This window comes from Perna viridis, chromosome 4 (genome assembly GCF_037379345.1).
Source record: "Perna viridis isolate PV_CMFRI_1.1 ecotype Kerala chromosome 4, ASM3737934v1, whole genome shotgun sequence".
Classification (NCBI taxonomy): Eukaryota; Metazoa; Mollusca; class Bivalvia; order Mytilida; family Mytilidae; genus Perna; species Perna viridis.
Genome location: NC_142448.1, coordinates 29,069,614 through 29,083,692, shown reverse-complemented (window position 1 = coordinate 29,083,692; position 14,079 = coordinate 29,069,614). Strand labels below are relative to the sequence as shown.

At 30.4% G+C, this 14,079-nt stretch overlaps 1 protein-coding gene across 1 annotated transcript; it reads left to right on the top strand.

Moving 5' to 3' along the window:
- The first annotated feature begins 4 nt into the window (after positions 1-4).
- LOC148619641 (ras-related protein Rab-40B-like) lies at positions 5-13,872 on the top strand. The gene is made up of 6 exons (XM_088579799.1): positions 5-330; positions 4,497-4,557; positions 5,710-5,770; positions 6,042-6,119; positions 6,535-6,757; positions 7,297-13,872. Exons 1-6 carry the CDS (start codon positions 138-140, stop codon positions 7,533-7,535), a joined length of 855 nt encoding a protein of 284 aa, XP_088435925.1. The 5' UTR covers positions 5-137; the 3' UTR covers positions 7,536-13,872.
- The last annotated feature ends 207 nt before the right edge of the window (positions 13,873-14,079 follow it).

Below are 14,079 nucleotides of genomic sequence, written 5' to 3'. Positions count from 1 at the left end.
CAAAATGGATGCTGCATAAGTGTTTACATTTCCCAGAGTTTTCTTACTGTTGAAGTGACATTTGTCAACACAAAGGCTGGCTGTCAAAACGACCTTATGGACAGAACCATTTAAAATGTTATGCCCCAGATTTAACAATGTCCTCACCGGAAAATTCGCCTAGTAATAGTCTGAACAGATCAGTTACTGGGCTAGTTTCTCCATCATCCAAAACATACGATTATTTACTAAAATTTCTGCTGGTTGGAGATAGTGATGTTGGAAAGGAAGAATTGATTACGGGATTAGATGATGGTGCTACAGAATCTCCTTATGGGATCTCAACATGTGGTAGGTATTATATGAGGAAGGCCAAAAGACAAAGTGAAACTTCCCCTATCACTGTAATCCCTTTTTGCCGACTGCCAAATAAGAAAACAACCCTGGGATTATTATCACTGGAGTAGACTTAGTATCATTTACCACATTTGCTGAGTTTGATTTAGAATGTTTTCATCCAGTAATGGATATTTCAAATACTTGTTATGCAATCGGTCAAACTCAAACAGTCTACATAGCCATAGGTCTGTGAGAATTTTTTTTAAGTTCATCTATGAAGAAACTAATATGTTATTTAAATTTATCTTAATTTTATTTGTTATAAGCCAAGTTCATAAGAAATATAATAAAATCTATTATTAAACTTTAGTCAGACTTATATGTAATAAAATTGGTAGCTCTTGGGATTAATAAAAGATACATACCTTTACTCCAAATGTTTACCCATTTCTGGCAACAAGTAGACACCAACCACGTTTACTACCCTTCGTCAACACCTTGTAATGGATGACATGGTCATCTAGGATCTCATCTGGTTGTTCTTCCTTACAGAATCAATGTTATCTAAACAAGAAGGCTTGTTGTATTATTTTCCTGATTGTTTAAACACTATATTATTCTTGTTAATTTCCTTTAATGTCTTCCAGTTCATACATGCATTGTTTGCCCATATCCAAGCTGATTGTTAGCATAATTAATCCACCAAAGACAATTAATAGACAATCTGTAAGATCAAAGATATAATAATTATACCTGATCAACAATTGATTACAATCAAAAGCAATTTAGACTGTGTTGCTTATAAAAACAAATTTGATGAAGCAAATTAACATTATAATAAATAAAATTTTCAAAAAATTATGTTCATATAGAACAAGAGTAAGAATATTAAAATTATACCTTATATTAAATAAAATAGAGCGAACGGACCTAGAGCGAACATGTAATTAGGGTGAACGGACCCGATACCGTTTTGTCATGATCTCTTCAACCTGAAGTACATGTAGCTCTTTTGAAAAATGTCTTAATATCAAATAACATACATGTAATAAAATATGAGAAGTAAAACTTAAAATGATCCTAACAAAGCATACATACCATTAATACCCCCGTTCATTTTTCTCAGCCCTGTTATACTGTTCTACATGTAATTACCTTCTAGTATGATTTATATTGTTCGGATATACATTTTGTTTGCGTTGTCTATGTATGCATTGTTGTACATGTAAACAATGTTTCAAAACTTCAATAGATAGCCATGAAGCATTTTGCTTTGACAAAAATTTTGAAACAACGACTTTTTTAGTCACATTTCTATACATTTAAGAGCAAAGTGCTTATGATAGACTAGTACAAATCTTACACTGTGTGTCTGGAGAGAATAATTCACTTATATTAGGATATATTTTTATGTACATGTACACCTTGCACCAAAGGTGACCTTTAAGGATCAAACCCTCGACTTCATGACAAATGCATGCAACTTTTAATATTTTAATCTAATTGGTTTGTCACTAGATCTAGATAGATATCGAAGAACATTGTGAGTTCAAAGTGATACTCCTTGATGGTGGCATGTACAATTTTTTTAAGTGAATAAGTTAAATTTGGCACTCAAATATGTTATGCCCAGTCAATGGATCGATAGTCTTAAGAATATACTCATATTTCTTTGTTGTTCTTTGTTGACTTTGTTTATAAACTTTTTACTTTAAACATGTTTATAGCAGTGAAAAAAATGAGCAGCAGACCTATAGATTTAGTCTATGTAAAATCAAGCAAGTCTATGTTGAAATCGGCTCAAGTCGCTTTGAAATGTACAGTGCGGTCTACATAAATTTATGATGGGTCTATGTTGACCAAAAATTAAGTTTTTAACACTGTTATAGTATATTTATATCAATTAAATCCAATCAGTGATAGGACTTTCCCAATCTATTAGTGTTTTATGTTCTTTTAAATGATGAGACTTTATTATAAATGACCAAAAATAAATTAAACTTGCAAATACAAATGTAGTGTACTATGTACTTTTTTTTTTTGTAAAATTTTCTAAATGACATTTCTTAAGTTGATGACCACACATGGTATTTTTTCTTCAGCAGGTTGATAATTGTATTATATGATGAAGGTAAATTATAAAAATAAACCATAGCAAATTATCACTAGTCTCTATTGACATGGATATTTTATGTATGGTGCACAAAAAACTGAATGTCCATGAGCCCAGGTGGGATATGATCCTGATTAAAACAGAAAGATTTTAAATGGAGCTCAACAACATCAAAATGAATGACAATATCAATTAGCAGAATGTCTTAATACACTACTGTCAACACAAATTTTAATTTCTCCACTCTCCACAGTGGAGTGACCATTTCAGAAATTGTCTGTAATTAACTTCTCCTGCCTTTAGACAAAAGTATATTTAATGGTTCTAGCAGTTTAATAACATCTAAGTAATTGACAGAAATAAATATTGAAAACTGTTGAAATGAAGCAATTTTATCTAGGTTTTTACTTTGGTGGAGTCACAGCGGAGGACATGAGTGACTCCACTGTGAAGAGTGGAGAAGTTAAAATTTTGGTTGACAGTAGTGTAAGTTAACAACATCAACTTTAATTTTTTTATTCATTTGAGGTGTATACTTCTCAGCTAAAAATGAAACTGAAGTGTATATGAACCTGAAATTAACTTATTTGTTGCTTGATTCTCGCTTGTAATCAAACATAGACCCCTATCATACTGCCATATTGCCCCCCTTTTTTCTGAAAATGACCTTGTTTACTCATGGTTTTTTTCAGGATTTTAAAAGCTTTAATCACTTTCACGTGAGAAAATGAGGACCATTTTAATGGTATATTTTTTAAAGTAGTATTTGCATCTGCAAGGCTTTTTCTATCTTTTTTCAAATAAGGCCCTTGTCCCTGAGATTGGGAATTTTTTATCATTTGGGAACAAACTTGCATATAAAATAATTTACTGTACTATGAAATCTAACAATGTTGTTTTTACTTCATGTATCTTTTATTTTACAACTATAAAAAAACAAAGATAAAGATTAAAAAGAAGTTCCGAAATAGTTATAGTAATTTGGCTGCCGTAAAAAAGTCATATTAAATTGAAAAATAGACAAGTTTCTTTGCCTGATCTCAAATTTTTTTTTTTGCCAATTCATCAATAAAATATGACTTCCATTCTACAGACAGACGAATTAGTTGCAGTTAATTGAAGGTAGAAAAAACCTTGATCTGACAAAAGATACATTTGTATTTTAGTATCATCTGTTATTTACAGCACTGTGTCAAGACATTTAATAAAACTTAAATGTACAGTGCATATGAATAAAGCACATTATTTGTTTTCACTATTATGCAACCATGTTTTCTAAATGATCCAAATAGCATACCTGAGATTTAATTAAAACAGAAACTCCTCAGCCTTTCAAATTCATCAAAAATAGAAATCATCTTACACTTTTATACTTAATGAAGGACCATATAATCTGAACATCCTTGATATAATTTTAAATGTCTTTAATATTGGAAAAATGCTGTTTTCTGCATGGCCACCCATTGTTGAAACACAAAAATACATTTAGCACAGTGTAGATATAGATACATGCACCAGTACTGCAATCATGTACATGCATTGAACAGATATAAATATTTTCAAATAAATATTTCCCCTACAATGCCTCATGAGATTCTATTTTTAGCACAATTTCAAGTGTGTTATTGGGATCAAGACAGAGTTAATGACAAATGTACTTCATTATTTCACTGTTATATTTAGTATTGGTCCTTGAGGACTTCTATGATCGCAATAAATAATACTTTCAAGATCATGCAAACGATCAACATTTACTTCACATGCCTGATTAGTGTAATTTGGTGATTGATGACACCTGTTGAGTGTTGTAATTAGCTTGGGGTAAGAAAATTAATGCTTCCCCCTCTTGAACCAATGTTGGGCTTACAGCTCTAAATGTTTTTTGTACTTTCAAAGATTTCAGGTGACAAAATGAGACTGGATAATTTTCATCATTTTGAACAGACTTTTATCAATGACAAAAAAGACAAATTTATGCTAGAAAAATCACTGTTTACTTTTGCAATTTTCTGGAATAATCACTGCTTAAATTTAATATTTTTACTTTAAATTTGTCATATTTCAGGAATTGATTATAAAACTACTACCATACTTCTTGATGGAAAGAGAGTGAAACTTCAATTGTGGTAAGATTTTTACATAACTGCAGTGCAAAACAATATTTACTTTACTTTTGGTTGTGTATACAGTATCTATAGTGGAATAATGATATCCCCATCTATTGACTCTGGTTTTTCATGGAATATGTAAAAGTTATCTATCTTCAAACAAGGAAAATTGGAACCATTTCAAAAGAGTACCAAATGATTATATGTTCTATTTTTTTTTTTTGCTTATTTGTTGGCCAAATTGAACTACATGTAAAGTCTTGGGTATACAAAATGTTCATTAGTTTGAGGTGAACAAATCTCAAGCCTAATGAAAAGATATTGTACAAGTATGGTTTATTCTGTAATGTTTAGATAGGACTATTTACAATTTAACACTATAATATGCATGTAGATTTTCAAGTTGGTTCTACATGTACATATAATTGAGGTACTTTTTGGAGTTCTTTGATTTGCATTTAACTTAATTACAAAAGTATAATTTTCTTTGATTTCAACAGAAAATGCATTTTTAGGGTCATTTGATTAAGCTGAATATTACACTTTCCAGATTAGATTCGCTTCCAGTAATAAGTAGTTTTAATTATTTCTCCACTCCAGAGGGTAAAATTAAGATTTTCAACATGCAAGCGTTACCGGTATTAAGCAAAGTCTTAATATTACTCTAGAGAGAAATAATTTAAGTCAAGAATTAGCTGGAGGAGAATTGGTTTCTCCCATAAAATCTGTGGAAAGCTTGGAAAACGTAAAATGGTGGGAAAACTCTCACATAAATTTAATCACCACCAGATGGTTCAAAAGTCAAGTGCATTTTTAATTACTGGCTTAGATTGGGAGAAATATTTATCCAGAATAGGTAAATTTCAGATTTTCAAACTCTTTTCTGTGCTGAAAGCCTATACATGTACCATTGTTCCTTGTTTTATTATTCAATTGCATTTGTATAATTTAAATGTAGTGATGTAATTGTATCAAGCTTGAATATATTGTTCATTCTTGTCCAAACTGTTCAGGAATCAGTCTTACCACTCTTTTCTGGCAAGCTGATTTATTTGGAGCATACATGTACAAATGTATGTCAGTTTACAGTACATTTTGTGTTTTTCATGTCAGTCTTGTTTCTTTCTGAAGCTCATATTTTTAATTTTAATTACAAATTTATATTTGCAGGGATACCTCAGGTCAAGGAAGATTCTGTACAATATTTAGGTCATATTCAAGAGGTGCACAGGTAAATATTTATTTTTAATTATATATCAAATTTGTCAAATTGTTTTTATACCCCTAGTACATGTATGTATGGCACTATCATTTAGAGGGGAATGGTCTTTGAGGGCTGAGTACAGTGCCCGTCTATTTATATTTGGCAAAGACATTGAAAAATAAGTTTAAAGAGCCAGCTATACATGTATATAACATTAGAATTTTATTTAATGTAGTCGTAGTAATTAAAATGCTATTCTACAATGTATGTAAACTTTCTAAATATGATTTATTTTTAGGGCATTTTGTTGGTGTATGATATAACAAACAAATGGTCTTTTGATGGAATAGATCGCTGGATCAAGGAAGTTAATGAGGTCAGACATATTTTAAAGTTCAATTAAAGTCATGATCATATACTTTTGTTAAAAAATGTGTGTTGTGTATATTTATTAAGTCACTAATACTGTTAGCAACTTCTTGCACTCATAATTTCAGTACTTTACATTTGCATATGATTTGCATAATTATATATTACTACTCCACATTATGCTGCTGATAGGTGCCATGTTTACAGTCATAGCTTCATATGAGATCATACATATGTGTTCTACATGTGTTTTTTGCTTGTATGTGTACAGGAAGTTTACATTGTAGAACACATGTGTTTGACTTGACCCTATTGTATGTAGGAAACAAAGCATAGTCAGTACTTCAACAATAATCTAAATATGCATGTAAGAACATTTCTATTCTTCTATTATTTTGATTAAACATGTGTTTATTTTTTAGCATGCTCCTGGAGTACCAAAAATATTAGTTGGTAACAGGCTTCACCTAGCTTATAAGAGACAAGTTAGTGAGGCTGCTGCCGAGGCTTATGCCTTGAGAAATGACATGGCATTCTTTGAAGTCAGTCCACTATGTGACTTTAATGTGACTGAGTCATATGCCGAATTGTCTAGACTTGCTCTTAAAAGAAATGGTGTCAGTAGATCGTGGGGCCATAATAAAGGTAATAAATAGTATGTGGTGTGGAAAGGAGTCCAAATTAACTTTCATTAGTGGTTGGACTTGGACCTTTAATAGATCGCACCTAATTTGAACCACTAGTACATACTATAATTAAAACTGACCCATTTAATAGCCATAGAATATCAGGAGACAAGGACCAAATAAAAAATCTGAGATGAAAGAAATGTAAGATATACCAACTAAAACCAATAATTGGATGAACGACTTAGAGTCAACTTAATCTTTATTGGTATATACCTGTTAATTGAGGTTTAAGACCGCTTTCATAATAATCAAATGGTTGCAAATGGTACATTAAATTGCTGGTACCCTCGTTGAACAGATGTGTCTAAGAATAGAAAAATGACAAAAATGTGAGAAGAAAATGATTGTCCAAGAAAAAGAAAATTAAATGATAATAAATGAGAGAAGAAAATGATTCCTTGTAAAATATAGATAGTAGATATTCATGTTCATTATTGTATTTGGGTTTACAGTAAGTATTGTTAGTATTAATTATATTTTATTTCTTTCTTTCAGTGCTGAGTTTACAGGAACTATCTTGCCATACCATTGTTTCTAGTACTACCATTTATGGCATTGATCACCTACCCTTGCCACAGACTCTCAAATCTCACCTCAAGTCGTATGCATTGACAAACAAAACTCGTGCTCGTATGTTGAGTTTCATACATAGAGACAAAAACAAGAAACCCAAGTATCTCAATCCCAGTGATTCTCCACCAATGAACTGTCGGAAAAGCTGTAGTATTAGCTAGCAAAGCATGGAACAGTCTAGTGGAAAATGGAAAAGCTCTTGAAAGAATGAGGAGAGAGTTAGAAATGGGTGAAATTGCAGGGAATGGAGATTTTTGTACAGTTGTTTTAGTTAAGTTTGTAACTGTTATTGTTTGTACGTGTTAGAAAAGAGCATGTTGTATTTAAGGTTGCGAATTCAAATCAGGTTACATTGATATGCATGACATAAACTGACTGCTTGGCTAAGGAATGATACAAGTATTAGGTGAATTATTGCTATTTCGTAATTATAAGGGTCCTATATGATGGATGGTGCAGTCCTTAAGTTTTCACTTTGTCCACCTCATTGTCAGTAATTTTTTTGTCATAACCTCAAAATTTATACAAGCTATAAACCATTTTTTATGGATATATTACATGTACTATATTTAGTTTTAGAAGAATTTCAATTAGTATTTTTGTAAAACTTTATTTTTGATGAAATATCACAGATTTTAAGAGTACAAAAATTCAAAAATAATGCATAGTACTATAGTCAACTTAAAGTACTGTAGTCAACTAAAAATTTTGTAAAGTAGATAAGTAAAATGAAGTAAAATGCAAAGATGTTCCTAATTGGACCAACCATTGGGTCAGGGTCCTGTTTGACTTAGTCAATATTCTTCCTATATTAGGCCACATCAAGTTAATTTGTAGATTCTCGTCCCTGCCCGCCTCAATTTTTTTTTTTTTTTTTTTTTATGGTGGTTCAAATTTCCAGATTTCATTTATGTCCATATCAATCATGATTCTACTTATACACAATATTTTAGACTTCCATTCAAAAAACTAGTAACATAGTGTATGTTAACAGAATATCTTGATATTTTCCGGCAGATCTCACGATGGTTTTTTGTTGTTAGTCAAATTATAAGGGAAATTAAAGAAATGAAGCCTTGGTATGGAACAAACATAACCGAAAGTCAACATTTCCCAGATTTCTTTAACAAATTCGTCAGCGGAAATTAGATTTTACAAATCTGGGAAAAATAAAAATTGAAATCCTCCCACTCGTGGTAGATGAGGATCTACAAATTAACTTGATGTGGCCTTACAATGTTTTTTAAGGAAATTGAATAATTAGATATTTAATGTTCTCTAATGTCTATTTACTAAATAAGGATAAAATTTGGCATTTGAAGCTATTTACCAGTATTATGATAATTCCTTTATTTTACTTGTTCATTATTATTCTTGTTTACCATTAGGCAAGAGTTGATTCTTAGATAAGGGCTTAGTCAACATCTGTAATCTAAACAAAGAATTCCTTATGTTGACTATTTTGGTTGAAATTTCTTATCTTAAAGTTGTATGGGTTTTGAATATTTACAGTTTTTCTCTCATATTTGAGAACAGAATGGTGCAATTTTTGTAGCAATTAGTCAGTGCTTATTTTTTTCTGTAATTTATACTTGTTTTAATCAGGATATCCAAGTTACATAGTGATTTGAATATTGTTTGTATATTATTACCTTTCGTTTAATGTCCTAGTGAACTAATGCCATCACTGCATCTGTCATCTGTCTGTAAACTTTTTACATTTTCATTAAGCATTACATTAGTTCAGGAGTATTTTGTGGAGATATTTGGATTGTTTACATGCTGCTTAAATGTTGTCTATTGTCTTAATATACTTTTAACATATTCCATTTTTTTTTTTTTTTTTTATTTTATATTCTAAACTATGACTAGAAATTTCATCTTTGTCAATTGACTTTAATGTAACACTTGCCTCATTGTTTAAGGGAGTACAAGTCCTATTAGATCGATAAAATCTTTCAAATTTGAGATCTTCAGAATTAAAACCAGTATTCTTAAAAACAAAATAAATAAAAGTTTCATAATTATTACTAAACAAACAACTAAGAATTCAATAACTAACTGTACTATGTACAAAAAGTATAGAGACAGCTCGATCATGACAAACTCCAGTATATATATATATATATATATATATATATATATATATATTTATATAAATGTAAAGCTAATTACTTTTCATGCAACTCAGGCTATATCCAGGTGAGCAATGCAGGACTCTTGGAGCCTCTAGTTCTTAAATACTATTAAATTTACTCATTTGATTAGATAAAGTAAAATATATCTCTTGATGATCTCCATCAGTTTGTCAGATCTTTGTTTCATTTTAAGTTTGTAATATTCTTTCATAGATTTTGTAAAACTACTGTACAAAGATTGACTTTTGTGAACATTATGTATTTATATTTCTGACTGTTATTTACAATTGTTTTTTTTTTTTTTTGAACTCTGAAATCATATTTTGGTATTTGCTTCATTAAAACCTTCCTTTAAGCCTTTAAAATTAAAGGAAAATGTCAAATGTCTATAATATTTATCTACCAACAAAATCAGTTGAGGAGATCTTGTCTCTTTCCTATATTGCTTACATATGGTTTCATCACAACATATATAGTTACAATCATTCATACATTGTTACCTTTAGTCTTTACATTAAGACAAGTGAATCATTTAATTCCAAAATTGTAATTTTTTTGTATGAACATAATTTGAATTGTATGTTTGAATGAATGCATTAATTTCCTAAATCAATGATCAAAGAGCTATTCATGTATCTTTTAACCTTTGATACAAGTTATGACAGTATATATCCTTTTTTACTATCTATAAACTCAGTGTGATGTCTTAACAGCTGAGATTTTCATTGATTTTTGTGCCATATTATATGTGTATATTGTCAGTGTTTTTTCTTCACTATACTGATTGTTATGAGTTCATATAGTCACACAAGGATAGTTAGTACATTACAACCATGCTTTACTGTGGGGGTGTAACGATTCAACTCTGTCACAATCTGACACATATCACAATTCTTGACTGATGGTCTGATTCATATTGCGATTTTTGCAGATAGGGCACATTTGTTCTGTTTCAATTAAATTTCATTGATCATAAAAATTGACCCAGGTTTACACATATGTAGGTAATGAATTGCCTTTATCCCTTACAGTTTCAGCTAATTTAAAGTGCTTTCACACAGCGGTTTTAAACTTTTTCAAATTGAAAGACAAAATTTCTAGCAGTTATTACTCCCATTTTTGACTTCCAGTTTTGCTAGTTGAAGAATCAGATCGGAATTTCAAAAATAGTTTTGGTATTGACTTCTGGAATGTAACTGAAGAGATATTGATGTATCAGTGAATCATTACCTCCTACTTCACTGTCTGTTTACTAACTGAGTAGAATGGGATTTTTAATTATTTTTTGTTTTTAAAAAATTGACTTTTAGTCAGAAAGTTGGAAGTACAAAAATCTTAATCAGTATTTATTTAAATCATGAATTTAAGTTCTTCTTGTTCTTCCTATCAAGTTCATTCCTCAGATGTCTGAGTATTGTTGAACTCAGAAGTTTCTTAGTTTCAAAGTAGGCAAGACTGAAAATACAATTTCTATGAATTTTGACAAAAGCATAGGATTGGGATTAGATGTTTACTATTGGTATTCTTAATTGATTTAAAAATTCAATAATTTGGTAAGAGCTGTGGATTTTATTATGAAATATTTATAGGAAAATATATTGGAATGAGTGAATGTCCAAAATTTGACCTTGAGTAAAACAATCTAATTAATTATATAGATTGTCACAATATTTTTTTTTTTTTTTTTTTTTTTGTGAATTTATTTTAAAATTTTGTCATCATCAGATTGACAATTCATATATTTTCAATAATATCAAATAAAGTTAACATCACTTGAGATACATTGTTGTGACATTTTGGTTGGAGAAAGTCCAAGAGTGAAAGTACACATTTAATTTTACATGTGAATTATCCATATTTATAAAACAGGGAACATTCAATAGATCACTGATACCTTTATAATTTTTTTCTGTGAAGGCTAGCAATGCTAATACTTCAGTTTTGTCTTTGCCAGACTTAGTTGGAACAAAACTCTGATAACTGTTGTACTTGTAAGTTTTAATATATCTGTTTTTTTATTAGTTCAAACAAGTTTGGAAGGAGGAAAATATAATTGTTGTCATTTGAGTGATTTTTTTTTTTTTAAATGTTTTTGACCACCTATTCAGGTGTACATGGACAGCATTGTTCTGTCATTTTGTGTTGAAAAATAATATATAATCCACACGAGATTCAAATTTTTATACTGAACAGACCTTCACAAAACTATTTGTTATGGTTGAAATTTGTATAATTTGAAAATATGTTTAGGTTTGTAAAATAATACATGAATTGTAAATAAGAATTTTGAATGTTGTATTTATACTTATGTTTACATGGTTGTGTTGTCACTGTGATAAATGTTGATCAACTAGTCACTTATATGTATAGGTAGTGCTAACACATTACACTGAAACCTGTCTGAATTGAAACTCTGCCAGACTGGGTATTTTGTTCGATGCTTTGAAAATAATGTAACATTACTTCAGGCAATCCGTGAAGTATCCAAAATAAATTTTTAAAAAAGGGGGCATGTGGCCTAAAGGGGATGCCAATCCAGTAATATTCAGTTTTGTCTAACTAATCAACCTACCATGGTAACTTTTCAATCGTAAGATCATGCTGTTGCATCCCCTTCCCACTAACCCCAGCCTTGCCCGTGGATCCACATATGGCAGTGTTAGGTTTAGACTGGTTCCCAGTCTGTTTTGGGTTCATTTTATACAGGTTTCACTGAAGTGTGGAATGTAACCCCACTATCTTTTCATCTTGTCACAACTTTTGTATTTATAGTCTTTACACATGAAGGTATGAAGGTATTAAAAAGTACAAGAAATTCATCAGAATATTTAGCCATCACTTGGCTTCCGTCGTCGTTAACACATTTTCAAAACTCTTCTCCTCTGAAACTACTTGACCAATTGGAACCAAACTTTGTATGAATGTTCCTTGGAGTATCCTGCATAGAAATGTTGGCATTTTTGTTTTATAGGGTATCCTTAACAACATGATGGATTTTTTATCACTGACAAAACATGGCTGCCGTTTCAAAAACAGAACAGTGGGGTCAGACAGCAGATTTTTGCATACATATCCTAATCTGTTAGATTTAGCCAATAGCTTTCAGTTGCTAAAATGATCCTTATTATAAGGCTTACAAATGCGTCCAATGAATCAAATAGAGTCAAAATTGTCTGACAACTCCTTCTTAGAGTTATTGCCCTTAAAAGGCAAACATTTAACCAGGTGAGGGATTCAGGCTCCTGGGAGCCTCTTGTTTACAAAACTACTCTTTTTTTCATTACTTCATTTAAATTTTGTTGAACATTTTTTGCCCATTTGAATTAAGAAAAATATATAAATCAAATGGAACAATCATAAATCAACAGTATAGTCAGAATGAATCAATTATATGAGAAATCCAATAATATGATTTGTTAAGTATATCGTAATTATTGTAATGTGGAATTAAGCAAATGAGTGCATTTGCTTTTTGTAAAGTTTAACTAGGTGGCTTATTATATAGTTAATGGTACATGTTACAAAGATTTCTTTTGTTTAAAGTCAAAGTTCGCTTATATATACAAGTCCAGACTTCCTATTTTGCAAATTTTTACTTTCTTTGTTGACCACATAAAATCTGGTACTCATATACATTATATTATAGAATTGTTATATGTGAACTGACAGTCCAAGACACTGAATCTATACAGATTTAATTTATAATATTAGAAAGATACAATATTTTCCAAGTTGTACAGTGAACTGCTTAGTAACCCATTTATTTTACTACAACTAGGGGTTAATTAATGCTCAACGTTGTTAAGTATGCTCTAAGTTTAGCACTATTATTTTACAAGCAAAATTTAATACGTATTAGAATGGTGATGAATGATCATGTGATGTGAACACATTATTTTTTTATGGATTCAATTTAAAGATGAAATGCAAGTACAATGATATTGGTTGAAACATATATGTACTATATTTCTGTGTTGTGTATTTTTGAAGAATGATTCGTTATTTGATTTTCAGTATTTGAGAATGTAACATTTACATTTGGTAACACTATCCTTTTTGTTAAGACTTGTGCTTTCTGATTTCTTATCCCTTTTTTGGTCTTAAATAGTAAGTGAGTGTACAAATGATCATGCCAAATTATCTCCCTTTGAAGTTTGAATATTTTGTTGTAGGTAACTAAAACGACTTTTAACTAATTTTGTTTTCAGGAAGAACTGGAATAGTTACCTCAATAGAATGGCTGTATTTTTTTTTATAAAAACAAACCATGTAAATATGAATTGTGTATAAAATGATATAGATCTGCCATGAACATAAAATGTTTGTACTGGCATTAAATAAAGTAGAATCTCAGTAATAATTACTTTGCCTTTTATCTACTGCTAACATTTTTTAGTCCCTTACCAGTGACTTTTGCTAAGACAGGACTAGGTGTGCAATCTGTCCGCCCATCAGTCCTTTTCTCAGTCTGTCAAGTCAGTTTTCCACATACAATAAATATTTGGTACATTGCTTGACCATGACAAGTTACAGTTCAAGTTCAAATTTTGTCCCGGTCAATTGATTT